General features: G+C 44.8%; 1 protein-coding gene across 2 annotated transcripts in view; it reads left to right on the forward strand.

The window, feature by feature from the left end:
• Positions 1-27,477, forward strand: part of KIAA0319L (KIAA0319 like) — a 962,229-nt gene that overhangs the window by 146,962 nt on the left and 787,790 nt on the right. For both annotated transcript variants that reach the window (XM_086956507.1, XM_086956508.1), the window contains exon 3: positions 13,606-14,234. In XM_086956507.1, coding sequence (XP_086812633.1) covers positions 13,606-14,234 — 629 coding nt within the window. The remainder of the gene's footprint in view (positions 1-13,605; positions 14,235-27,477) is intronic.

A 27,477-nucleotide genomic window follows, 5' to 3' on the forward strand; every position in this document is an offset into this window, starting at 1 on the left:
GTGCCAGAGAGTCGTCGTGCCAGAGAGTAAGTCAATTTCCAACAAAAAAAGTGCCAGAGCAGCCATTTGCCTGTGAACAATTTGCGGATGACTGCCAAATTAGTTCAGTAGCACTCGGATGCTCCTCTCAGGCCCTGCGGCCCATTGAGGATACAATACGGCTCCAATGATAACCTGGCAACCTAGGTAGAAAAGCAGCCAAGTGTGAGCATTTGAAGCTGCAGTTTTGTCTGCCATCTTGTCGGCAAAAAGAAAGAATTCAGGACTGAGTTGCCGGAAAACGCTGTAAATGAGGTAAGGAGCAGGAGGTGAGCCTGGGGGTGGTGCGTGCGTGCGCGCGCAGTATGCTCATTTTCAAGCACTGCACTCGTGCTTGTGGCGTGCCCCGGCTCGCTCCCGCAAGGTGGATGCCACCAAAAGCACGAGTGTGTGCTTCAAAATCAGCAGAGCGACGGCTAAAGGTGCTCCTATTCAACGCATGCACGATGCATAGGCGAGACCTAAAAACTGTTGAGAAAGAGAATCATAAAGACAGGTCTGGGGCCTTTGTAACTTTTTATTAGGCTTATCAGGGAGGTTTACATTCATGGGTTATCTTGGAGTAATTCTCATTGTCTGTATTGTGAGACTAACCAAGTTGAAGTCACTTCTGCTGTGACTGACGGCTTAATGTGTGAAGGACAGAACAGAGGAGTGGGCAGTTCAAAGGAGGCAACCGCCCCAATCCAAACTTCAAAGACTGAAACATGAAATCACATCTGTGCCTGGAAGATGATTATAACAAGCATTTGCAATACAATAGGTCTCACATTTGCGAGAGTTAGAGCTATTGGCATCGTAAATGAAAATGTCTTTAGTGTATGTATTTTTTTTGTAGTGCAGTGGACAGCGTGAGGACGAAAAACAGGGGTAGGTTGAGAGTATCGCAGAAGTAGTGGCAGAGGGCAGGGTTAGAGGGAAAAGGAGGGATATGGGGAGAGCTAGGAAATACTCGTGAGGGAGGGGATTCAGATGGGACAGCATAAAACATATCTTCCCTCTCTAGATGGATTCTTTTCCCCACCTCAAGAGAGAGAGACCGCTGACGGTAAGCATGGCTAAGTAAATATTAAGCTCATTCAGTGACGATGATAAACTTCCCTTCTCATGCTTCCCTTCCTGCCCTCAATGTGCTCCCTTTCCCCCACCCTAGTGAGGCACTGCATACAGTGAGCATTAGGGTCAAGCATCACTCTTCACCCTTGATGCGCACCCTCGCATCTTCTCGCTGAGAGAGGGTATCTGTACAGAAGCATGGGGTTCAAGCTTCACTCTTCACCCTTGATGCGCCCCCTCCTATCTTCTCGCCAATAGAGGGGATCTGTACAGAAGTATAGGGTTCAAGCTTCACTCTTCACCCTTGATGCGTGCCCTGGCATCCTTCGCCGAGAGAGGGTATCTGTACAGAAGCATGAGGTTCAAGCTTCACTCTTCACCCTTGATGCGTGTCCTCGCATCCTTCGCCGAGAGAGTCAATCTGTACAGAAGCATAGGGTTCAAGCTTCACTCTTCACCCTTGATGTGCCCCCTCGTATCTTCTCGCCGAGAGAGGGGATCTGTACAGAAGCATGGTGGTCATGTTTCACTCTTCACCCTTGATGCGCCCCCTCGCATCCTCTCGCAGAGAGAGTGAATCTGTACAGAAGCATGAGGGTCACTCTTCACCAGGCACGGTTTTAGCGGGTGGGCCTTGCCCTCCCAAACATGAGCCTTGGCCCTCACAGTGAATCTGCCAACGATAATAAAAAATTTACTGATAACTCTGGTGATTTCTATTCCTGCTGGAGAGCAATCATTTTGTCTGTTGGTAATTTTTAAATGCAGATAAACTGAATTTTATGTGAATAGCTCATTGGGTTTCTGCCTTTGTCATAGAGACTCTGCACATTCCCCCTTCTTCCTACCTCCTGAACTATCAACACGAAGAGGCCGTTTAAGTCATAAATGGGGTTCAAAGTGGGGAGATTTGCATATCAAAAGAGTCTAGGCTTGTGTGAAACCATTCATCGCAGTGGACTTAATAGGATACAAAGCGAGGCAGTATAGCCCATCGTGTCAATGCGCCTGCTGCTGCTGCTGTGTGCAACATTCAGCTTAGAAGGACATTCTTACTGGACCAGCTTTGCCTTTCATCCCTCCGAGTTTGAAATGGGGACTGTGAATTCGGGGTGATAGGTACCCACAGATGACCTAGTCCTGTATGGTCATCCCTTGAGAATAAGTTACAATGTGAAACAATACCGTGGCGCTTGCCTAAATTCTTCTAGACAGCACTCCGCATTCAAACCAACATCCTTCAAAAGGGCCATTTTAATTTAAAATAAACACAAGATTTACTGCTCCGCTGTTCCTTACAGGTACAAACAGACATACAAAAATATACTTAAAAAACAATAACTTTTGACTTTTTGCAAAGTCATGCAATTGATAACGCATATTAAAAACAGCGATTTGTGTTTTTTACACAGGTACTTTCAGTCCAAAAGTCTATCTATTCAGTGCTTTTCATTGGCATGCTGCACCCATCACTTTACACCCAACAAGCCCTTCACAACCAATAGCAGGTCGTAACACTGACGTGGACATATGGGAAAGACATACGTTGGAGGCAGTCCTGTTCATTTATTGCATGGCCTATGTGGTGGAAGACTGCACAGTGGGTGTGTCTTTTTAAGTGCTGGCTGGAAACGGGTGGTGGACAGGGTCTGTCTGAAGGACAGCCGGAGGGTAGTTTACACTGCAGAAATGCTTATTTTCTTTTATATGGTGCGCATGTAGTCCGAGTTGACGTCGGAGCCCATTAATAAAAGGCACAATAGACACTGTAAGTTATGTACATTCAGAGCTGAAACAACTAAATCACGATGCCTCATCAGAAGTAGTAAGTGCTATTAAATAAATTGCCATTCACACGTCCTCATTACAGAAGTGCCCTCTCGATGAACCAAGGTAGTGAGTGAAGAATTTGAAGACCCGCAGAATGAGGGAGTTTCATGGCCAGAAGAGGCGCAAGATTTAACCCATTGCCTTCGTGCGTCGGCCAACGGCCATCGCGAGCCCTACCTTCGTAGCCCTGTGCACGTCCGGTGGCCGACGCGGCCCCGCCCGCGCACCAAAACGTCCGCACTGCAGCGGATTCTACACAGCAGTAAAATGGTTAAAACAAGCATCTGCAATGCAATAGGTCTTGCATCTGCTGGAGTTTGAGCTATTGGCACTGTAAATGACAGTGCCTTTTATTTATGTATTGGTTTTTGAAACATAAATAAAAGGCATTACCATTTTAAATCTCTTGCATATGCGAGACCTATTGCATTGCAAATGTGTGTTTAGTTAATTAGCAGTCGGGGCATTAGGGCAACTGTGGAACATACTTTAAAGTTCGTGCTAATTATATTTACTGCTATATTCAATGTTTCAAGTTTGGAGGTGATTTTACTAATGTTTTTTACCAGGAATAATGAAAGTGGAACCGATGGTGGCTGGTATGAGGCTGGGGCCCAAGGTCAGCTGTGAGATGAGATGCCTTGGAAATGGGTGGTAGAAAAGTGGATAATCGAGTCTGGAAGGGAGTGCGTTGCAGAGCCAGGGGTCAGGTGGAGGTAGTAATGAAGAGGGATTCTCCCTGAAGCCTAGCACAGAGGGAGCCTGAGTACTGTCACTTGCATGATACTCCCACCTCAGAAACCTCCTCTTCCCATCAAAGGGACATTACATAGAAAGAAACACTTTTTGAGAGCGATTACATTTTGAAAGATTTGGAAAAGAGTGCGTTTTACTGGGCCCCTATAAAACTAAGAAGAGATAAAGGACGGCCCGGAAGCAGGCCTGGCTAGACATATAAGTGCCCACCCAAATAAAAAATTCCTGGAGCCGGGCCTGCTCTTCACCCTTGATGCGCCCCCTCGCATCCTCTCGCAGAGAGAAGGGGACCTGTACAGAAGCATGCGGGTCAAGCTTCACTTCGTCCTTCCCATCTCCTCTCCAGAGAGGAATGACCACCGAACCGATGCAGTTCGGGGGCACCACGCCTATTTGATTGGATCATGTGTCCTTCCTTATGCTAGATTGTGGGTGGTACCCTCCCGATGTTATATGCCTTGATTACAAGCTCCCTAGAATGGTAGGTGCTATTTATGGCACCATTAAAACTTGATATCCTGGAATTCTGAATGTAATGGATGTGATAAATAACATCTTTACTAGGTGAGCATTTATTAGCAGTGAGGGCAGAACGTGAAAAGCGATGCTTTCCACTCCAAAATCTGTATGCCCCGGTGTTTAACGGCCCATTTTCACTGTAAATCCAGGGAATGCCAATTTTACTTCAACTGGTAATTGTGATAAAGTCCACGCAGCCCTGCTCACAATGGCAACCCTTCGTGAAACTGGGGTTTGCGCAGGGGGTTGTAAGTTTCTTGGCAGCTGTCGTCGTACTACGTTTATTTTTTGTAAATGGTACAACTCCAGAAAGAGGGTAAATATTACTGTGAAATAGAAAGAACATTAAAGCACTGGTAATCTAAACAATACATAAAAGGTACTTTTAGTTCCCTGTAAAGGTGCGCCGGCTCATACCCTGCAGAAGGACAAGCCGCAAGCAGGGAACCCTTTTAAATATAAACACTCCTGGCCCCTCCCCCCCACACCTTTTCCCAATCCTCACATGCAAAGCCGTGCCCAACCCTTTCTTCAGACATAGCACCAGCTTTCCTCCTAAAACTTCACCTTCCCTTTCGGCAGAGTTGAGGAAGATCCAGTGACTCTGAATCTTCAGCTTCCTCATTTAAAACAAGCATTGGCATAGCCAATAGGTTTCGCCTTTGGGACCTTATAAGTGTTGAGGCATGCAGCACATTTTCCTGAGAGTTATGCAGCCAGGAATTGAAGAGCTATCCAACTGCTACACACTAGTTCAAGTAGTCTGATTTAGAAATATATGCTTCTATTAGTAAACATTTATGGACACATTGTGAGGCACTTTAAAGCTCAAGTTGGGAGACTGAAGCAAAACAGATGGAACGCGGAATGTTGCCCTCTGATGGTTTTTGCGAGTTAGATATTCTGACCAATGTTGCAGCTTTTCTCGGTACACGTGTTCACAGGAAGCAATTGTTTGAAAGCTGATAATGTGCTTTTGTTCGAATAGGCTGACTGCCTGCGGATTATATCATCTGTAGTGCGCCACATCCAGCAAGGCTACTACCTCTAGACGAAGTGACCATCATGGAATGGTATGACTCATAGAATTAAATTGAGAGCAGAATCCCTGTGCGCCCGCACCACAATACTACTTACTAGCTCGCTTGTGTGCTTTCTACATGCACAAACCAGGCAGCAGGGGAGTCGGCGGTATGGGGAAGGAGAGGTTGCCTGGCGGTCATGTGGCAGGTCGTGGAACTGAGTGAAGCGTGGTCTTCCCCTCAAGCATAAGTTTTCTCAGTGGACTTAAGAGCGACACCGAATGCAACTCTACCACTGTGCTCTAGAACCTGTTCTGACGCTAGGCTCCCAGGTTAACGTGCGGCTGCGCGCGCTCTGTGGCAGCAGGAATGCTGCTGAGCTAGCAGGCGGTGTGCAGCTGGTTGCGAAGTCTATCGCCCTAGGCCACCCCTCGACCTCAAAATGAAAGATCGGGGAAGTATGCTGGATCCGCCAGGGTTTAGCTAATCAGCAGCAGTACTTTTAAGATTAATAAAACATAATGTGGCGTACACGCGGAGGCAGGATGGCTCGCAGCCTCGCGCTGAGGTTTTGCTAAAGGTTATATCCATACGTTATTTGCCTGCAACGACGTGTGCAGAGAATACTTCACCTTTCACTGCCACAAAGTACGAAAATGCCGCCTTGTGCACTAGAAAGAAGCAGCTAAGTCAAGACAGTCTCTTAGCACGTCACGAAAGTGAAAGCAACCGCGAGACAGGCAAGAAAGTGAAAGCGAGCGTGTGCGGACAGCTAATGAGAAACATATGGCCTCTACCCGCCGCTGCTCGCTCCCGCAAGGTGGATGCCACCACATGCACGAGTATTACAAAAGGTCAGACCGATTCCAAAAGGTCATCTCCTACTGCATCGCATTCACGCTGCGCTAGGCTCGACCTAAAAGAAATTGGGTTCAGTTTGGCGACGCAGAGGGATAGGTGGGTCGAAGTACAAGACCCGGTTGTATGTGCCCTTTGCTGGTGTCACCAAAAGTCTGTTTCAGTACCGCCCTCTTTATGTCTGTGCCGTTTACAGCGTGACTGCTGACTGAGGTCTTACATTTCCATGGCTGCAACCACTGTCTTTATTTTGATTCTTATTTCCAAGGAGATGATGTAGGTGTGGAGGATCCGCCATTCGCAGAATAAACACTATAAGCCACTTTTTCAAACACGAGGATCAGTGTGCTATGGGAAAACCAAGACGTGCATTGGATTCACTATGTACATGTAAACATAAAAGGTGAAGTTTAGTTTAACTGCTGATTCAATAGCTCATTCTGGCCATACCAATACAGGCCTTTACCCCAGCTCGTATGCAGGACCACTGAAATTAATCGATTTTGCGGCTGCTCTGTTTTTGGCACAATCGTAGGTTTGCCACAAGATCCATCATCCGCAGCATAATCTTCAGATTTCAGCAAAGCAAATTGTTTCTAGCTCATACAGGCTGAAGGTTAGTAAAACCACGGTGACGTTGTGTCTCGCATTGGAAGACTGGAAACCTGTCTGTTGCCTATTTTTGTATTTGGATGTCAAATTTTACTAAAACGGGCACACCTTCACCCAGAAAGTGTTAACGTGTAAAAATGTCAATGTAATCAGGTAATACTAACACAAAATTTGCCGCATTGTGCTATATACCTTGCCTTTTCTTGTCGCATTATGTTTTAACCTCTGTATATGATATCTGACAAACCTGAATAGCCCACTAACTCTATATAGGACGTAGGGAAGGGGAACACATCTCATACAGCAACAGGTTTGTATTGTTAATCGCTGTTCAAATATTTCTGAGCCAGTGAAAACGTCTATTCAAACAAATATTTACTATTCATGAAAAGACGAGTTGTCAATAAAGGAAGGTCCTTAATACTTCAAAGAACGTTTATAAGAGATGCCGATTTTATTTATTTATATGTCTTAGACTTTTCGTTTATATTCCACTTTTTAGGTCTCGACCTAAAGCATTGCTTTTAGCAATGCTTGTTGTCGAGATTTCTAGTAAGCAGTTTGGAAAGTCTGCCAAGGGCGGATTAGCCACAGTTCATGTGAGAAAGGCGCGTGCACAAACCAGCCAAGTCACACACCACCATTTGTCTGCCTCCCATCAGACTTCAAAGGCTCTCCCGCCCGGCCCGCCACAGCAATGCAGACAGCTTGTTTACCATTGTTTACCATTTACCATCGATTCATCTTCAAACGTGTGCTGCCAGGGCCCATCTCTGCTGCAGCGTCGCCTATTCAAATATAACCAGGCTGCATTTCCTGCTCGCATCGATGCTGAAGGAATCGCCAATTCTAATCTAATCTTACCTTGAGGTGTCAATTAGCTAAAGCCAAACCGCTCTCAAAACCTACTGCTTTCAATTCTATTGAATACAGAGAGGAACAAAATAGCAACATGAAGATCGCCTTGGCAGTGAAGACTTTCAATAAGGGGAACTGTAACCCATGCAGTGCTGGATGTTGAAACATGAATCTGCTGAAGCAACTCGCGGTTCCAACTGTAAGGTTTATAATGTGATGTTTCCTCTTTTGTTGAGCCTAAAGTGACTCCTAAGAACTTGTATCTATGCAGAATATCCAGTGTTAGCCCATTCATGCGATTATCACTTTGTCTTCCAAATGATGTTACTTTTGTTTTGGAGATGCTCATTGACAGTTTATTGTTGTTCTTATACATCGTCGGGGGAACTTCATAATCTCTGCAAGCCAAATGGAGTCTGATAAAAAAAATCTAATAATCTGCGTAAGAGAGCAAGCAAATTCTAGACCTCCCTAAATGAGGTGAAAAGCAATGTGTACTTTTCTTATACGCAATCACTTATTCTCTCACCTATTAAATCATAATCCACACACTCACCAATCTATCCAGGCACTCATTTACCCATCCATTCATCTATTTATGCATGTTCTCATTCATCCATTCATCAACTCACCCATTGATTCAATATTGCGCTTAACTACTCACACGTTCACTAAACTTTTTGTAGAAAAGTCCGCTCCATTAAAGTAGGGTCTTGGAAAGATAAACGCATCACAATAGGGCTTTCCATTACCATTCGCCACCATTCACTTTAGACCCAACATGGATGTAAGTGGTTCTAAAGATAAAATTTAAAAAGGTATTTATAAATGTGGGTCCCTGGTGCCACAAGACAAATAGCAATAACAAATTAAGACAAATGGTAGAACAAACAACCATTGGCAATGTCAGTAGGCCTGGCTTATAGCTGAAAGTGTCTTTTACATATGTTTAGGCTATCAATAAATCATCATGCATGAACTCTGGCACTCATTCTTGCCCTCATACATCATGCTAGCCACTCGCCGACTCCTTCTTGCACTTTCCCACTTTGCAATCCGTAATAAAATTAACAGACAAAATCCCATAGGCATTTGGGAAATTATAAGACTAAAAGTAGAAAAAAAACTTAGCAGCATGTATTTACAATACAAAATTAAACTAAAATATAGTAGTGAGTTTGAGTTTAAAATATTTCTTAAGCGCACGTACACCAAGCGGTTTCATGGCACTGTACTGTACTGAACCCCTGAGGAATCGGAAATAGGAGCATGGAAAAGGGGCTTTTAAGGGGAGAAAGCGTGTGTGAAAAGAAAAGTTTTCAGTGCCTTGCGAAAGAGTGTATACTGGGGACAGGTTCTCAGATGAGCCGGAAGGGAGTTCCAGAAGGCAGGAGCGAGTGTGGAAAATGTGGAGCCTCCCCACTTTTTACGTTTGAAACGGGGGACTACGAGCAATTGTTGGGTGGAAGAACGCAGCTCCCTGGGATGGACATGAGTGAATTTCAGAAATGATAAAGGCTGGGGCTGAGCCGGACCGGGCGTTAAAGATGATGCATCCTAGTTTAAACTGGGCTTGTTCACGAATGGGGAGCCAGTGCAAGGTCTTAAGGAGGGGAGTGACATGATGTGACTTGGATAAATTGAAGATCAGGCGGGCCGCCTGGTTCTGGACCAGCTGGAGGCGTCGCACGCTGTACGCGGGCATACCACAATAAAGGGCATTGTCGAAATCTAGGCGGGAGATCACCATTGCCAGGACTATAAGTTTAAGGGCCGGGAAAGAGAAAAACCGAGAGACTTTGCGAATAGTGCGAAGGGAAAGGAAAGACGAGGACACCACAGTGCTGACTTGGGAGTGAAGTGAAAGTTGATGATCCAGTTTGAACCCAAGAGTTTTTACAGAGGAGGATGGGGTTGGGGGAGAACCCAACGAGTGGGGCCAGAAAGAAGGGGACCAGGGACTGGAGCAACCACCTGTCAGCACCAACTCCGTTTTGTCGGGGTTGAGCTTCAGGTGGTTGTGATTCATCCAGTCCCGGATGAAAGTCATGACAGACTGAAAATTAGAGATAGACTCTGGGGAAGAGGATAGGGAAAAAATAAGCTGGAGGTCATCCGCATAATTGTAGACGGAGACCTCCAGCTGTTGGAGGGCAAAAATAAGAGGAGCAATATACAAATTAAATAACAACGGGGAAAGGGATGAACCCTGGGGGACCCCACATTTGACCGGCTGGAAGTCCGCTGAGAAATCACCCAAGCGCACTGCTTGGGTGCGGCCACTCAGAAAGGAGGACAGCCAGACCAAGGCCGATCCTCCGATTCCCGCCGCTCTTACACGGGACAATAAGAAGGAATGATCAACCGTGTCAAAAGCGGCGGAGAGATCGAGGAGGACCAGGGCCTGGGGATGGTTAGTGTCCATACCCTCTCTGAGGTTGTCAAGGACTGATAATACAACGGACTCCGTGGAGTGTGAGGGACGGAACCCAGCCTGCCGGGGGGCTAATACCCTATTCTCCTCCACGAAGGTGCTCAGCGTTCTGGTTACATGGCGCTCCAGAACCTTCGCCAAAAAGGGCAGGAGTGAGATAGGGCGATAGTTGACGAGTACTGAGGGGTCCGCTCCGGGTTATGGGTAGTGGGTAGCCATCTTGCATTGGTATTGTACAAAGTATATAATTGTTTTAAAGTTCCAATGCAGCTACCACACTGCTGCACGCCTCTCACTGCTGCACGCCACACATTGCTGCAGGCCACACACTGCTGCACGCTGCAGGCCACACACTGCTGCACGCCGCACACTGCTGCGCGCCTCACACTGCTGCACGCTGCAGGCCACACACTGCTGCACGCCACACACTGCTGCGCGCCGCACACTGCTGCGCGCCGCCCACTGCTGCGCGCCGCCCACTGCTGCGCGCCGCCCACTGCTGCACGCCGCCCACTGCTGCACGCCGCCCACTGCTGCACGCCTCTCACTGCTGCACGCCTCTCACTGCTGCATGCCTCACACTGCTTCATGCCTCACATTGCTGCACGCTGCAGGCCACACACTGCTGCGCGCCTCTCACTGCTGCGCGCCTCTCACTGCTGCGCGCCTCTCACTGCTGCGTGCCTCTCACTGCTGCGCGCCTCTCACTGCTGCGCGCCTCTCACTGCTGCGCGCCTCTCACTGCTGCGCGCCTCTCACTGCTGCGCGCCTCTCACTGCTGCGTGCCTCTCACTACTGCGTGCATCTCACTGCTGCGTGCCTCTCACTGCTGCATGCCTCTCACTGCTTCATGCCTCACACTGCTTCATGCCTCACACTGCTGCACGCTGCAGGCCTCACACTGCTGCGCGCCTCACACTGCTGCGCGCCTCACACTGCTGCGCGCCTCACACTGCTGCGCGCCTCACACTGCTGCGCGCCTCACACTGCTGCGCGCCTCACACTGCTGCGCGCCTCACACTGCTGCACGCCGCACACTGCTGCACTCCACACACTGCTGCACGCCTCACACTGCTGCACACTGCTGCATTACTCACACTGCTGCACGCCGCACACTGCTGCACGCCGCACACTGCTGCACGCCGCACACTGCTGCACGCCGCACACTGCTGCACGCCGCACACTGCTGCACGCCGCACACTGCTGCACGCCTCCCACTGCTGCACACTGCTGCACGCCTCCCACTGCTGCACACTGCTGCACGCCGCACACTGCTGCACGCCGCACACTTCTGCACGCCGCACACTGCTGCACGCCGCACACTGCTGCACACTGCACACTGCTTCACGCCGCAGACTGCTGCATTACTCATACTACTGCATGCTGCACACTGCTGCCCGCCTCACACTGCTGCCCGCCTCACACTGCTGCCCGCCTCACACTGCTGCCCGCCTCACACTGCTGCCCGCCTCACACTGCTGCCCGCCTCACACTGCTGCCCGCCTCAGCATTACTCACACTGCTGCATGCTGCACACTACCGCATGACTCACACTGCCGCACGCCGCACACTGCACACTGCCGCACACTGCTGCACGCCTCACACTGCTGCGCGCCTCACACTGCCGCATTACTCACACTGCCGCATTACTCACACTGCCGCATTACTCACACTGCCGCATTACTCACACTGCCGCATTACTCACACTGCCGCATTACTCACACTGCCGCATTACTCACACTGCCGCATTACTCACACTGCCGCATTACTCACACTGCCGCATTACTCACGCTGCCGCATTACTCACGCTGCTGCACGCCTCACGCTGCTGCACGCCTCACGCTGCTGCACGCCTCACGCTGCTGCACGCCTCACGCTGCTGCACGCCTCACACTGCTGCACACCATCACATCACTCCGGGACACCACCACATCACTCCGGGACACCACCCCATCACTCCGGGACACCACCCCATCACTCCGGGACGGTAAAACACCTTTACAACGAATCTATCTTCCTGCATACTATCACTCCGCATACTTTTACAACGAAACTACCATCACTCCGCAATGCAATTATAACGCATGGCATTATATCTTATATACTTTTACCACGCATGCTTTTACAACAAAATTCGTTGTAAAAGCATGAATGGTAAAAGCATATGTTTTTATTATTTAAGTTTAAGGTAAGTATATGGTTTTAGTTTAGGGGTTTTGGGGTATATTTTTCAGGGGTTCAGGGGTATTTTAAGGGTGGGGTATATGTTTTAGGCGTTCAGGGGTTTTTTAAGGGTGTGTTTATTTTTAGAGTATGGTATTTTTAGATTATATATTATTATTATTTTCTTATTTATTTTATTAGATTATTTTTTAGGGTTCAGGGTGGGTTTTGGGTTATGGGGTACAGGGGTATTTTTAGGGTTCAGGGTGGGTTTTGGGGTTCAAGGGTATTTTTTGGTTTCAGGGTGGGTTTTGGGGTTCAGGGGTATTTTTAGTGTTCAAGGCTAGGTTTGGGTTTTGGGGTACAGTGGTATTTTTAGGGTTCAGGGCTAGGTTTGGGTTTTGGGGTACAGTGGTATTTTTAGGGTTCAGGGCTAGGTATGGATTTGGGGTACATGTTTTTTTAGGGTTCAGGGCTAAGTTTGGAGGTACAGGGGTATTTTTAGGGTTCAGGGCTAGGTATGGGTTTTGGGGTACAGGGTTTTTTTTGGGGCTCAGGGCTAGGTTTGGGTTTTGGGGTGCAGGGTTTATTTTTAGGGTCAGGATGGGTTACTGTTTAAGGGCGCTGGGGTTTTTTTACGGAGTAAGGGTGGGTTATGATTATGGGGTGCAGGGGTATTTAAAGAGACCAGGGTGGGATTTTTTTAGGGCGTATAGGGTAATTAAAATAAATATATAATATATATATATATATATATATATATATATATAGTACTTTTACAAAGTCTATGCCTTCACCATGCATGCCTTTGCGTTGTAATGGCATGCGTGGTAAAGGTATATGCGGAGTAAATGTTTGCGGGGTCATGGTAGGTCGGAGTAAACGCACTTGCGTTATAAAAAAATGTGGAGTAATGGTATGCGGGATATTATCCTGCGGAATAACATCACATATTCCTCAGGGACACCACCACATCACTCGCCGACACCACCACATCACTCGCCGACACCACCACATCACTCGCCGACACCACCACATCACTCGCCGACACCACCACATCACTCGCCGACACCACCACATCCCTCAGCCCAACCACAGCAGCGTCACTCAGCACCACAACAGCACTGTCCTTGCTTGCTACCAACAAGCATTGCCATAGCCAATAGGACTCGCATTAGGAAAGTGTAAGCTATTGGCTTTGTAAATAACAATGCTATTAATTTATATATTTTCAAAGCCAACACATATTAAAAAAAAAAATCATTTACAATACCAATAGCTCGCACTTTCCTAATGCGAGACCTATTGCATTACAAATGCTTGTTTCTGTTAGTACTGAAGTAGCGGAATCCTTGCTCTGATTGAAAGTCACTGAATGCTCTACAAAATACCATCTAAATGTTTGTGCAATAGCCACATATTCTAGATTAACCTGCTCTATTTTGTGTCCTTCATTAGGAGCCAGCATCAGCACCATTATGTGCCATTCCTGGAGCGCTCATTATGGGGTTGGATTGAGGCCTTGGAACGGCACACCCCACTTACAAACACTTTCTGTCTCACATTCGATTGACTCCTGCCAGGAGGCCTGCTGCAAACACCCCACTTGTGATGCCTTCTGGCTGCTGGATGGGATCTGCGTCCTCGCTGACTGTAGGCGGACGGAAGAGTGCCGGACATTCCTGGTTGACTCTGCTGACTCCGTGCTCATCTTTGTGAAGAAGTCCAGGACCTCACAGGGTGGTAGGCGCTCCCCACTAAGGACCCGAGCCACAGATCACTTTCTGGAGTGGCTGAAGAGCAGTGGCGACAAGGCTTTTCTTAAGAGGAGGAGGCGTAGGTCCCTCTTGGAGAGATCCCAACTAGGAAAGTTGAACCCAGTCAGCAGGATCAAAAGAGATGCAGCCAGTGGTCCTCACCCAGAAGGTGGAGGCACAGGAGCCGCCGTCCCCAACATGCCGACGGATACAAGGCCACCACATCAAGACACGCAGGTCCCAGAGGATAAAAAATCTGCAGAGAAAAGGCTTGTGTCAATGGCGAATAGCAGCGAGCTGAGTTCCGGGAATGTCAGCGGCTCCTCAGGGGTGAGTTGGGACTGTCTAGACACGCACTACGTGTATATGCTGTTTCATATATTTATATATTTTTTCATATCTTTTACTTGGGAAGATGATGTTTGGGTTGTATTTGGAATTTGATCTATTTGGATAACATGTTACACTTGCTGACATCAAAAGCAGCTCCTTCTTCATATTTCTATGCAGGGTCTGTGAACATCAGTTCCTCATCGGAATGTTAAGCTTCACCTTTGTCAGGCAAACGTGGAATGGTGGTAGATGAGCTGAATGTGAGGCATCACAAAGGCTTCCAGTCTCAGCAGTTGCTCGTGGCCTATTAACAGTAGACTCTGGCATTAGCAAGTTCAAAACACACAAGACCTCAGACTGCTAAGACCACAGAAGAACATCCCAGGACATGATTATTTTAGAATTACAAAATAATACATGAGATTTCAGTTGAGTAATGCACATGTTGCTGAGATTTCAGTCATGACATGTTTGCTAAAAAACAGTTGTAGACAAATGGGAATAATGTCATGACTTTTCCATCAACGGCACGGAACAGACTTTTTTTTATGATTGGATTATTCAAACGTACATTAGACAGGTCTCTGTTGACCACTTAAAACTGCACAAAGTGTGATGCTGACAAACCTTGTCTCCAGATGTATATGAGGTGCTGCTTCTTTCTGACTGTCCTGTCTACCATAGTCAAGTACCGTGCATTCACATACTAAAGCCAGCGCTTATGAATAGAAAGTTAGGGAAAGGACATAAATAGTCTCACTCTGTCTCCATCCATAGAGATTGTGTCAAAATTATTTTGCCTTGCCACTTAAAGTCGTAGATGCCATACTTCCAGCCAGACACTGGTCCACAAAGATAGTTTGTCAGGCCATAGAATTATGTTGTTGCCTGGTGTGCGTACATCATATAGACACTCTGCAGACAGATTCTCTGATGTACTGTTGCTGGTTTTGTCGTTGGTTCATCATGGCCTCAGAGTGGGCACAGTTCAGAGTTACTTATCAGTCTTTTGCCATTTTTAGGTTTGCCTAACTAACCCCGTCTTTTTAAATCGACAGTTTTGGTACCATTTTTGAAGGCCTGACCTATGTTTTCCCTCCAAAACAATTCACCATGCTTCAGTTCTACCTAAATCTAGTCCAGAAGTTCCTTTCTACCCAAGCCGGTCGAGCCTATGCATGGTTGTTCGCTGTGGCTTCTGATTGTCAAGACAATGTTTATTATCTCCATCACTTGAGTGAACTACAGGCACTTGCTTTTTTGTAAACTCCCTGCAACATTTTCTTCCCTATTCCACTTTCTTCCCGGACAGGTTTGTGCTGCGAACTGAACTCTGGCTGCCTTCCTGCCAAAGATGGTATTGCTCTTCCATATCTTTCAGTTGATCACCGTACCAACATTTGTCACTCTGCCACATCCCTTGAAAGAGAAAATGCTCCACTGCTGGTTTGACTTTAAGAGAGCTTGAATGTCTTCATTGAACATGCAAGAGACCACCTTCTTGGTGATCACCTCTTTGTGGGGTTCAGTAGTACCAACAGAATGCGAGTCTGTGCAAAAAAGGACTCTGTCCACAGTAATAGTCCTCTGCATTAAAACTGGCTATGCGCAGGCTAATCAGAAACTCCAATATGCTTGTTGGTTGATTCATCAGTGCCAACGACTTTATAATGGCAACGGGCAGGATAATTAGTCCTAGGTATCTGCAAGGCTGAGACGTGGGCATATTCACAAAACATTCTGGCTTGCCCCCCCGTCCTACAAAACTTCTTTATTTTAGTTCACTTCTCAGACCTTCCACCTTCTGGGAGCTACTGCTGTATTATCTCTTCAGAAGGTTAGAGGTAACAATAATAAGAACAAGTTAATTAGTTTCAGTTCTGCTCTTTCTGGTGAAAACTTGTACCTAACCGTCGGTTCCTCACTTCTGTCCCACCTCCCTGTTCTGTGGTGTAAACTCCTACTCATAATAATGAACTCCCAACTTAGATAGATTTAGGCACCCTATCATCTACAGCTTGTTTTGAAATGCTCCACACCTGACAGCACGGAGGAGAAAGATTAAGAAATTGACCTCACTGTGCAGGGGTAGTGCTTACATGCGTCTCTGCTCCCACACTTTTGGGGCCGTGCGAAGTCACCGTCAAGCCATATGGCGTCACCTGCCGGCATGCAGGGAGCTTTGCTAAAAATATCTCCAGATCTATCAATGTCTGGGAATGTTCTAAAGGTAAGGAACCTGTGATTAGATAGATATCCACCAGAAAGATTGTTACTGAAGATGAGTAATTTGTCCGACACATACACGTTCCTTTGAAACTGCATAAATAATACAACGAGAGCAGATTATGTTAATAGGACCAAGTATTGTGATTATGTGAGCAAATGTCTTTAATGTGTTGCAAGAGGCAAGGAATGATGGAGGTGATTGCTGAAGAAGTAGCACTGTGGTAACATGAGTTCTTCTCCAGGGGATCCTCCTCCTCTGCCTCAATAATCATAAGCACTTAATTGGCATTCCAGCTCATGGTATCCCAGAGCACTTCGCGATGAATACATATACACATTTGCAAAGCTTTACAGTAGAAGAGTGCACTTTAAACTGAGAAAGAACGTCCCTTCTGCCTATTGACATGCTGATCATAGCCACATTTAATTTATTTTCATTTTAAATAAGGAGCCGATCAAACTAAATAGTCACCAATTTTGCAAACGTTTTTTAAAATGTCTTTATTAGATTTAGCACCGGCTTTTTTTCACCGAGAGTCACAGCACACTACGCTGCCGACGAGCGTTTGGGATTCTCATTCCCCTGATGAAGGGATGTAAATCCCGAAATGCATAGGGATAGTGGTCTCCCTGAAATATATTTGCTGAACTAAACTGAACCACCGTAATGTTGATACCTAAGTCTATATGTTGACCAATATACGACTTCCATGGATTAAGATTTACTTTGATGAACTTTTTACATTGATTGAACTTTATTACTGCTGAATAATTTTGAGGTAGTCACCTCATTTGGAGCACCACAGGATTTAGGGTGGGAAGCCCCCACTCTCCCCTGCTACTTTATTAGATTTTAACCCATTAGGTACAGTAGTGCATTAACATTTTATATCATAGTACTTTATGTCCGTGGTCAATATCAAGCTCACTGTCTAAATGAGCCATTAAGAAGCAATCCGCATTTTCCTCATAGCCCGCATCAGCCCACCGGTAAGAGCAACTCGGCACTGCGATGTGGTTGTGTGCTGTGTGCATGACTGTGACAGATCTAGCTCTTAATTATGCAAAAATTACTAGAAACCTCTTACACAAACGTTTTTTAAAGACCAACATAAGGAAAGAAAGAACAGTGTTAGCAAGAGGCTGCCATACAAAAAAAAAAACTGACACGTTGCCTTTGAGCTCCTTACCCCTCATGCTCCTCTGGTGACAAGTAGATTTCTCTTCCAGCTCTTGGAAACATGATTTTGGAGCACTAAATTCAGCCTTTTTGGCTAATTTCTCCTCCTTGGAATCCTTTAGATTCGCAGTCACTCAATGTCCCTTATGGCCAAGAGTGTTTCACAGTGACCTTCTGACAGATTGTTTTTATTTTTCCTGTGAAGTACCTTGCCTGTGTAAAAGAAGGCCCAGTCAGATGGAAGATCAGCCTGCAGGAGAGGCTGGAAGACCCTACTCCAGGAAGCTTTAAGGGACATTGATAGGTCACCCACTAACAAACTATAGGGGTAGATCCATAGAGCGATACCAGCAGAAGAAGAGGCGTTGTTCCTGGTGGCCATTAAGGTCCAAGAGGTTTAGAACAGGTACCAACTTGCTCCCTGTTGAGAAGCGTGGCTCAATGGTTAGAGCGGCAGACCCTGATGCAGAGGTCTGGCTCGGGACCAGGGTTCAATTCCCTCCTCGGCGGCTCTTGGACTCAATTTCCCCGGAACTGATCATTCTCGCCTCTGTGCCTAGTCTAATCATGGGTCCCACTCTGTGACTTGGGCATAGCTTGCTTAATCTCCACAACGGCCCCAGCAGCGCTGTGGATGCGTGGCTTCACCTTGGGGGTGCCCAGGAGTAGACATTTCACAGGAAAGCCAGGATGGGTTCCAGAGCGGTATGAATACAGCGCTACGAGGCCTCCGGGTAGAAGTGCGCTATATAAATACTCTACATTTACATTACATTTAAGAGGTGGGAAAGAAGCTTGATGTTGAGGCACCATCTGATATCAAAGCATTTATCGACGTAAAAGGACTCCAGGCTACCTCCGTAGCCATGATTGACATAGACGCCCAGAGGCTCTTCGATGTTGAGATCCAGATGCTATCCCCCACCAACCCCACCTCTGACATAGAGGCCTCACGACCTCTAACCTTCAGGAAATAATCTACTCTGAAAAGACCTTTGGAGCGGTCTTCTAAATGGCTTCTCTTTTTTAAAAAGATGAGGTTGCCACACACCTCTGACTGAGTATTCTAGAACTTACTCCCCTACAAGGAAGGTAATTCTGGTGGTTAATCCTTCCTCTACCCCATCACATTAAAGATCTGTTTATCCTTTCTTTTCACTAGTGCCTCCAATCTTGACACTTATAACTTCTCCTCACCTGCAGACGTCACTTGTAGTGCATCAGCCTTTGCTGCACTCTGCTCCCAGACAAGCTTTTGCGCAGAGAAGCCTACACAGATGGGAGAGATTGCCTTCTAGTACCTGCTACATCAGGAGTGCAAGATCTCACTCTAGGCGCTCAAGACATTTCAAGAGGTAGTCTCGTTGTTATATGCATTCTCACAGGCAAACTCATTCATGGTCATCTACGTTGTCAGAATACTATTCCATCAGGGATTACTCTCCAACATACTCAGATTCTCCATCTACTTGTCTCTTCAGTAGATGGCATCAGAAATTTTATGGAGTGCTAGTAAGAGGAGTGACAAAACTAAATCTTCCAATGCCAGTCCTCCTGATTTCTACAACTAAGATTTTTGAGACCCTGCATCACCGATTATCTGCTAGACATCGATCCTTTCTGATCCCCATTCTTCTGGAGCCTTCAATGCAATTATTTCTTCGTCCTGCATCTCTTAATTGTGATCCATTTAGGTTTCAGAAAAAGTTTAAGCCTTCTAAACCAAGACCCACTTTTCTTAGGACAGATCCACTGATCAACTCTGTAATATGTCTCAGTGGCCATAAAATTACTCACACTAGCTGTGACCTCTACTGTTTGTCCAGACATTAGAGGAAGGCAGATGGATAAAGTCATCCGAAAGTGTGTGAAACATCAGCTAAAGCACTGAAGACGAGGCCGGTCACAATCTTTCTGGTTTGTTATGACTGATGCCATTGGGATTCTCTTCCATGTTTCACAGACCAAGAAAGTCGGGATTTCCAAGAGGTCGTCTACTAAGGGTATACTACTCTCAAATCAAGTCATCAGTTAATTTGCAAATTCCTCAGATTTGGCAACTCTCAGTTCTCATGGGCTATGTATGAGACGAGTGTCCTGGCTATAACTCAGTGGCCTCAAACCAGAAGCACAGCAACAAAATCTTAATCTTCTTTTATTTTAGAGTTCCCTCTTCGATTCTAAGATGCAGATAGCTTCTGGGTTGGAGAAGAAGGAATATAGAAGGTGGTACAGACCATACAATAGGCACTACTTCCCTCAGAGTTAAACCTGAAGTGTTGCATCAATTACATATACAATCATACAATTAAGGAAAGCCTTTGAAGGGAAGAGGAGACCAGCAACCATATGCAGTGACAGGAAACAGCGACTTCTTATCCGCATCTGTTTTTCATCTAAAAAAAGTGGCCGAAACTAAAGGACAAATAATTTTTGAATATTGTTCCGAATGGATATTTTCTGAAATTCAAATCTCCTGCATCTATTTTACTGAAAATTTTCTCTCAGTATCATCAAAATCAATCCTGAGAGGAAATAAACCCATTGTTAGAAAAGGATGTAGTGGAGGTAATCTCTCATCACCAAAACGAAATGGGAATTTATTTCTGTTACTTTCTAGTTGGAAAAATGGGTCCAAAGCATGGGTTCAGACTTCCACTCCACCTAGAACTACAAACAAATGGATCAATAAAGAAAAGTTCAGAATGCTGGTTTTATACCAACCTCAGCGACATCAGAGAGAATGAACGTCTGCTATAGACCTTCTAGGTTTCCATCTTTCACATCCCTATAATAAATAAACATCTGAAAGTCCTGAAGTTTGTGATGGGTTATGATCATCCCACTTCAAAGTCTTCCCATTTGGGCTAAAGTTTGCCCCACAACCTTTTCAATTGTATGACGAGGGCCACAACTCTTTTCAGGAGACAGAATATATTTGTCTAACCCTACATAGATATCTGGCTCACAAAAACTGGGAATTTGAAGGAAGCTTTATATAATTTCCAGATAGCTTGAAATGCCCTTTGCAAGCTGGATCTACACACGTATCTAAAAAATGAGACGGCTAATCTGATTAAAAACATACACTACTTGGGAATGATTTTGAACATTCACGTTGCAAAAGTGTATCCTTCGGAATAGAGACTTTCATCTATCTGTCTGAAGTGTTGCAGTCTGTTCTGAACAACTCATCCAACAGCATGCCAAACATCCACCCTGCTAGAATTGATGGATTCTTGAATTTCTTTGGTTTGTCATTCCAGGTTTCACATGAGACCTGTACAGCACTACCTGGAGGACAAATGGTGGCAACTGGGAAAACAAGATTACTCTGTCTCTTTCAGAAAACTGGTAAATTTGGTAATTTCCCTGCTAGTGCTGATCGTAGAATCTGTTGAAGGGAGTTCTTAACTCAGAAGAGCATCACAAATTACTCCCTCCAAAGATGGGATGCATGCATGGATCTTCTCCAGGTTCAAGGAAGATGGTCAAAGAAAAAGACTTACTATAGCAACTTGTTACAATTGAGAGCAGTGCATCTGGCTCTAAAGTTGTTTCTTTCATCCTTCTTAGATGAAGACCCTGCTTGTTCAGATGGATAACGCAACAACAATGCATTATCTGAACAATCTTTGTCCCCCAAAGCACAAACGATTTGGAAATGGCTTGAATTAAGAGACTTGCATATCAGTGTTTCTTCTGCCAGGGTTAGAGAATGCAGAAGCGGACTCACTCAGCAGGTCATTTCAAGAAAGCTAAGAATGGTTTCTTAATGATGGGGTGCTGCTAAACATCTTTCAAAATTTAGGGTTATCCACAGCTAGACTTGTTGGTGCTGCAGGTAACAAGAAATGCCTCCAGGTGCTGTCAACTAGGGTAGAAGGGAAATGCCCCTTAGATAGACTGGTCAGGGAGTTTTCTGTAGGCATTTCCTCCCATTCCGTTGAAAGTTCTGATCAAGCTGTACCATTAAAAAGCCAAAATGATCCTGACATCATAGCGCCAGTGTGGCCACATCAGTGGTAATTCATAAACCTTCTGCCTCTATCTGACTGACCGTATAGGTAGCTAGTGTGTAGACCAGCTCTCCTGTACCAGGTAGGGGGGGAGGGGGGCATATCCTTCATTGCATCCTACCTTTGTTGAGCTTAGTGGCCTGGCTCCTGAATTCTTACAGTATGTGCATTGCAACTTGCCATAGGACTGCATGGTCATTTTAAGAGAAGCAAAACGTCCTTGGTCCAGAATCTCTTATACTTTTAAATGGAAGAGGTTCTGCATCTGGTGCATCCAAGGCAATTATGATCCCTCCAACTGTCAGGAAGAAGTGTCTTAAAAATATTTTTTACCTTTTACCCCTAGCAGTGTCTGGGGTGCATTTTTCATCAAATATCGAACATCTTGTGGCAGTCACTGTCTATGCCTAATCTCCTTCACAAACCTATTTTTGCCTGTTGTGAACTATTTCTTGGAGGGTATTAGGAAAATATTTCCTCTCCTAGATCACCACCTCCACTTTGGAGCTAAACATTGTCCTCCACAAGTTAATCAGTCCCCCATTCTAGCCTATAGATAAAACATCCTAATGGAGCTTGACTTAAAAAGATGTCTTTTTGGAAGTTATCTTGTTTAGTGGCGACCCTGTTTAGTTATTGATTTAAAAAACAAACCAATATTATCATTATCTTGGACTGGAAATTATTGGAGGAAACAAATCAGAGACGCCTGAAAGTAGATGAAAAATCACTTTTTTCTTTACAACTTGTTTTTTCTGATCTTCAGGGATCCATGTTTCAACTATATAAAGTAAATCATTTTACCTGATTCCACTGGTGAATTTAAAACCAACAAGGGGGTTTGTGTGTGTGTGTGTGTGTGTTTACTTCCTCTACATTCATAATTTTTCCTTTCTCTTCTATCCTTTCATGATCATTTCCTGCCACATAACCTGTACCTTCTTTTGTGTACGAAACAAGCCTGTTTTGTCTTACTTTGAATAGCTGTGTTTGTGTTCTGTTTTTTTTTTTTACAAAGGTTGATTACACTTCACGCTGCTACATCTTGCAAGGCATCTAATGAGTTGGCTTAGACAATACAATTTCCCTATTCTTCTGTTACATAACTGGTTGGCACACTCATATCATGTGTCTTTTATTGAGGGTGATCCAACCTTTTCTTCAAGGAGAGCTACCAGTGATCCATGAAACTGTGGAAACTACTACATTTTCAATGTTACTCATTCGACAATCTTACGTTAGGTTTAATGTAACGTAGGATTATCATTAGTGACCGCTGAATATCAGGCAGGGTTACCATCAGTAATGTCTTAAAATGCCTTACATTGCCTCTGCATGAGTAATGAAATGGTATCCACAGCAGCAAAATAACATCAGGAGATTGCTCTTTAATATAGCATGAGTTATCGTTAAACTACCAGATTTAAATATATTTTGTAAATACACTCATCTTGTGTCCAAAAATCAGCTTTGTAGCTGCTGAAACTATACAGGTTTTGCTATAAAAAGCATGATTTCGGTTTTAGAAAAAGTTATGCAACTAAGAACGTGCGTTTTTCGGAAAGAAAATGATTACTTTTGCCTCATATTTCTATTTCTGCTTCAAAATGCCATTCTTCTTTTTTTTTTTTTACATTAATTATATTGAATTACAGTTTTGACCCCATGTATGAGCTTGTAATTTTCATCCATCACCACATAAATAACCATCATATTTAAGAAATTGTCGCCTTAATATCAAGGATATCCATAGTATTCCGGCTATGTCCACCATTGCGCCAGATCCACCACTGTGCTAGAGCTAGACATCATCAGGTGTTTTGTGTTATAAAAAAGAATCGCACATTATTTTACCAGGTGCCATAAATAAATAATGAGGGCCACAAAAATGAAGTGTTTCGTTAGCCGTGTTTGCTACATAATTAACGATTCACTGTACTTGCAATATGATTCAGCATTTATTGTATAATTTGCAGACTCAATAAAAATTTGTTCAATGAATGTGTGATGTAGATACATATGCTTTGCATACTACTGTCATCTTGTGTTGGGTCTGGATGTTTGCAAGTTGTTTTTCTTGGAAGAAGTCTTTTCCAGTCACAAGGTAAGGTGACTCTTCCTTTTGGTGATATTGCGCCTGGGCAACGACTCTATTGTTAGATTGTTTTCTTTCCGCCATCGGGTTCGAACGTGAATTGCGGCGCTCCGTTTCAAAACTGTCCTTTGGGTTCCCCTCCGTGCGCAATCCACTGAACCCTCGTCGGTATAGTTCTCGTATGCATTTCACTATTCTCTGTGTAGCGAATAGATCGGAAACTCTCGACCTTCGATCGAGAAGACATTGTGGGCGACCTTCAAGCCTTGCTGCGTCGGTTGACTTCCACTCGGTTCCGTATTAGCCAGTTTTATGCCGTTTAAATTCTGTCCTTGGTGCCACTCCATTTCTGTCCTTGGTGCCACTCCAATTCTGTCCTTGGACCCACGCCAATTACCCCTGCACCGACTTGCAGCAAAATCTACGGGAGCATTTCAGTCCCCAGCTAACAGAGGCCCTTTTCATCATTTATTCTACAAATGAGGATCCAAAGGTAATTCCTCAGACCCTAAAACCCCCTCCTATAAATCCAACTCGCAACTCTCTCCATCTAGAGGTTTCTATAGAAGTGGGTACAGAGGAAACAATTTCAAGGGTATGGGTAAAGGTAAAGGTACACTAACACGTACCTCCCCATCTCGCACTAAGCAGTGACTTGCCTACAATACCCTCGATCCCTCTACACCTGTTGGGGGAAGATTTCAACAACTTTTTTCCCATTTGACAATCAATAACATTAGACAAATGGGTATTAGACAGTATACAACATGGTTATTGCCTGGACTTACCAGCAACCTTCCCAATATTTCACCTCGCAGTCACAAACGTTCGTTACAGCACGTACAGTGCCTCAAGAAGTACCAGCTCTTTTAATAAAAGGAGCTATGGAACCACTTCCATTACAACACCATGGGTCAGGTGTTTACTCACTGTAGTTCCTAATCCTCAAAAAGAACGGGTCCTTAAAACCTATATTGGACCTAAGAATGTTAAACTTGTATATACTGTCAAAGCATTTCCATATGGTTACTCTTCAGCAAGTGCTCCCACTTCTACAGCAAGGTGACTTTATGTCCACACTAGACTTAAAATACGCATACTTTCCACATTCCTGTTTACCCAGCGCATTGCAAATATCTCATATTTGTGATAGCAGGAAATCACTATCAGTTTAAAGTACTCCCATTCAGAGTTACTACTGCACCCAGAGTGTTCACAAAATGTCTAGCCGTAGTAGCAGCTCATATCAGAAGACAACAAATTAATGTCTTCCCATATCTAGATGATCAGTTTATCAAAGCCAACACACCGCAAAAGTGCTTGCAACACACTCCGACTATATTCCACCTTCTCCATCAATTGAGATTTACAGTCAATACGCAAAAGTCCCATCTTCAGCCCTAACAAATGCAGTCCTATCTGCGAGCGACTCTAAACACTCAAACAGCTCTAGCCTCTTCCAATGCAGCCATTGTTCTAAATCTTCAAACTCTGTTACTACAATTTCAAACCAGCCAATACTTAAGTCAGGATTTTTATGTCACTACTGGGGATGATGTCATCATGCATCACAGTAGTGCCTCATGCATCCCCTACAGGAATGCTTAGGACATCAGTGGAATCAATCACAGTGTCAATTAACAGACCTACTGTTGGTAGACAGCCGCACCAATCGTTCTCTGCAGCAGTGGAACGCACAAAACCTCAAGAGGTCAGCCCTTCATCGACCCTGTTCTACAGATCGTACTAACCGCAGACTCATCTCTCCCAGCCTGGGGTGCCCTTCTACAGAATCTAACAATTCAATACAAAAAGCCTTTCGGTATCACCACATAGGAAAAGTTTTCTTAGTCCCTACGGACAATATGACAGCTATGTACTATGTACAAAAACGGGGGGAGGGGTAGACACTCTCTCTGCAGCTATCATGCCTCTCAGACCATTTGGCGTTGGGCAGTCCATCACAGAATTAATCTTCTGGCATAGCACCTCCCAGGAGTGAGCAATCAAATTGCCAACCTCCTCAGCAGAAGGCGGCAATAAATACACTAATGGGAGCTTCATCCCCAGGTTCTCCTTCCATGCATTCAAAAATGGGAATTCCAGCAGATTGATGTATTCGCCACGACAGCTCAAAATGCCCAAACTTCGCCTCCAGGTTCCCATACCCTCTACCCAAATGCAATGCCCTCTGGATGAACTGGTCAGGGACATTTGCTGATGTTTTTCCGCCTCTGCCTCTCCTTCCGTTTCTGGTTCGGAAACTCAGGCAAACATCACTCGCACTGATTTTAGTTGTTCCAACATGGGCTCTTCATCCATGGTTCACCACACTGTTACAACTATCAGTGGTTAGCCATCAAAAGCTGCACCTCAATTCCAGCCTTCTCACTCACAGCCATGGAGAAATCCGATACCCAAACCCCAAAGAGCTCAACCTAGCGATCTGGCTCCTTAGGTCATAGAGTTTGAATACTTAAATTTACCACCAGATTGTATGGCAATTCTTAAAGTAGTAAGAAAACCTACTACCAGGACATGTTCTGTGGCATAATGGAAGAGACTCGTCGTAACAAAACAATATTAATAATCTGCTAGATGCATCTATACAAAATATTATTATTTGTACCTTTTTGCATCTACAGTGAGCTGATCCATTTGTTTGCACCCTGCACCAGTAGATGGATATTTGCAAAACAGACCACACTTATCCATTATCAAGGTTCCAGTAATTAAAGCCTTTATGGAAGGCCTTAAAAGAATAATATCACTCCTGGTATCACCTGCACCAGTTTAGAACCTTAACATCGTTCTCTCAAGGCTCATGGGTCCACCTTTTGAGCATTACACAATTGTCCATTACAATTTCTTTTATGGAAATTTGCCTTTCTAATTGCGATCACTTGGTTAAGGAGAGTTGGTGACCTACAGGCATTAACCTTAGGAGAATCCTTCTTTCAACTTAATGAAGATAGAGCAGTTCTTTGTACAAACCTAAAATTCCTTCCAAAAGTAGTTTCAGCTTTTCATATTAACCAATCAGTTGAGTTACCTGTTTTCTTTCCACAACATGACTCAGTGACAAAAAGGGCTCTTCACACACTTGATGTTAGAAGAGCACTATTATACTATATTGAGAGGACAAAAGATTTTCTCAAAGCAACACTTTTGGCATTTGCTCCACCTCACAAAGGCAATCCTTTCTCTAAATCTGGTATTTCTAGGTGGATTGTTAAATGTATTCAAACTTGCTATGTTAAAGTTAAAAGAACTTTATACCTCCTAGAGCACATTCCACTCGAAAAATAGGAGCATCTATGGCTTTTTTAGGTATCATTACCATAGCTGATATATGTAAAGCAGCAACATAGGCTACACCACACACTTTTAATAAACGTTATTATGTGGATGTGTTAACAGATCAACAAGTTAATGTAGGACAAGCACTGCAAAAAACACTTTTTCAAACAACTGCAACACCTAACGGTTAGCCACCGCTTTGGTTGAATACTGCTATATAGTCTATGCAAAGCATGTGTATCTACAGCACACATGCCTCGAACGGATTATGTTACCTACCCTATAAGTATCTCTTCTTGGCATGTAGAGCTGTAGATTCAGGCACCCTCCCACCTCCCCTGACACCTGTATTTGCAGTTCTCATTATTTACATTACATATGCATGGACATCTCTATACTTCACTTACTTACTCCATT

The sequence above is a fragment of the Lissotriton vulgaris genome, chromosome 2_1 (genome assembly GCF_964263255.1).
Source record: "Lissotriton vulgaris chromosome 2_1, aLisVul1.2, whole genome shotgun sequence".
Taxonomy (NCBI): domain Eukaryota; kingdom Metazoa; phylum Chordata; class Amphibia; order Caudata; family Salamandridae; genus Lissotriton; species Lissotriton vulgaris.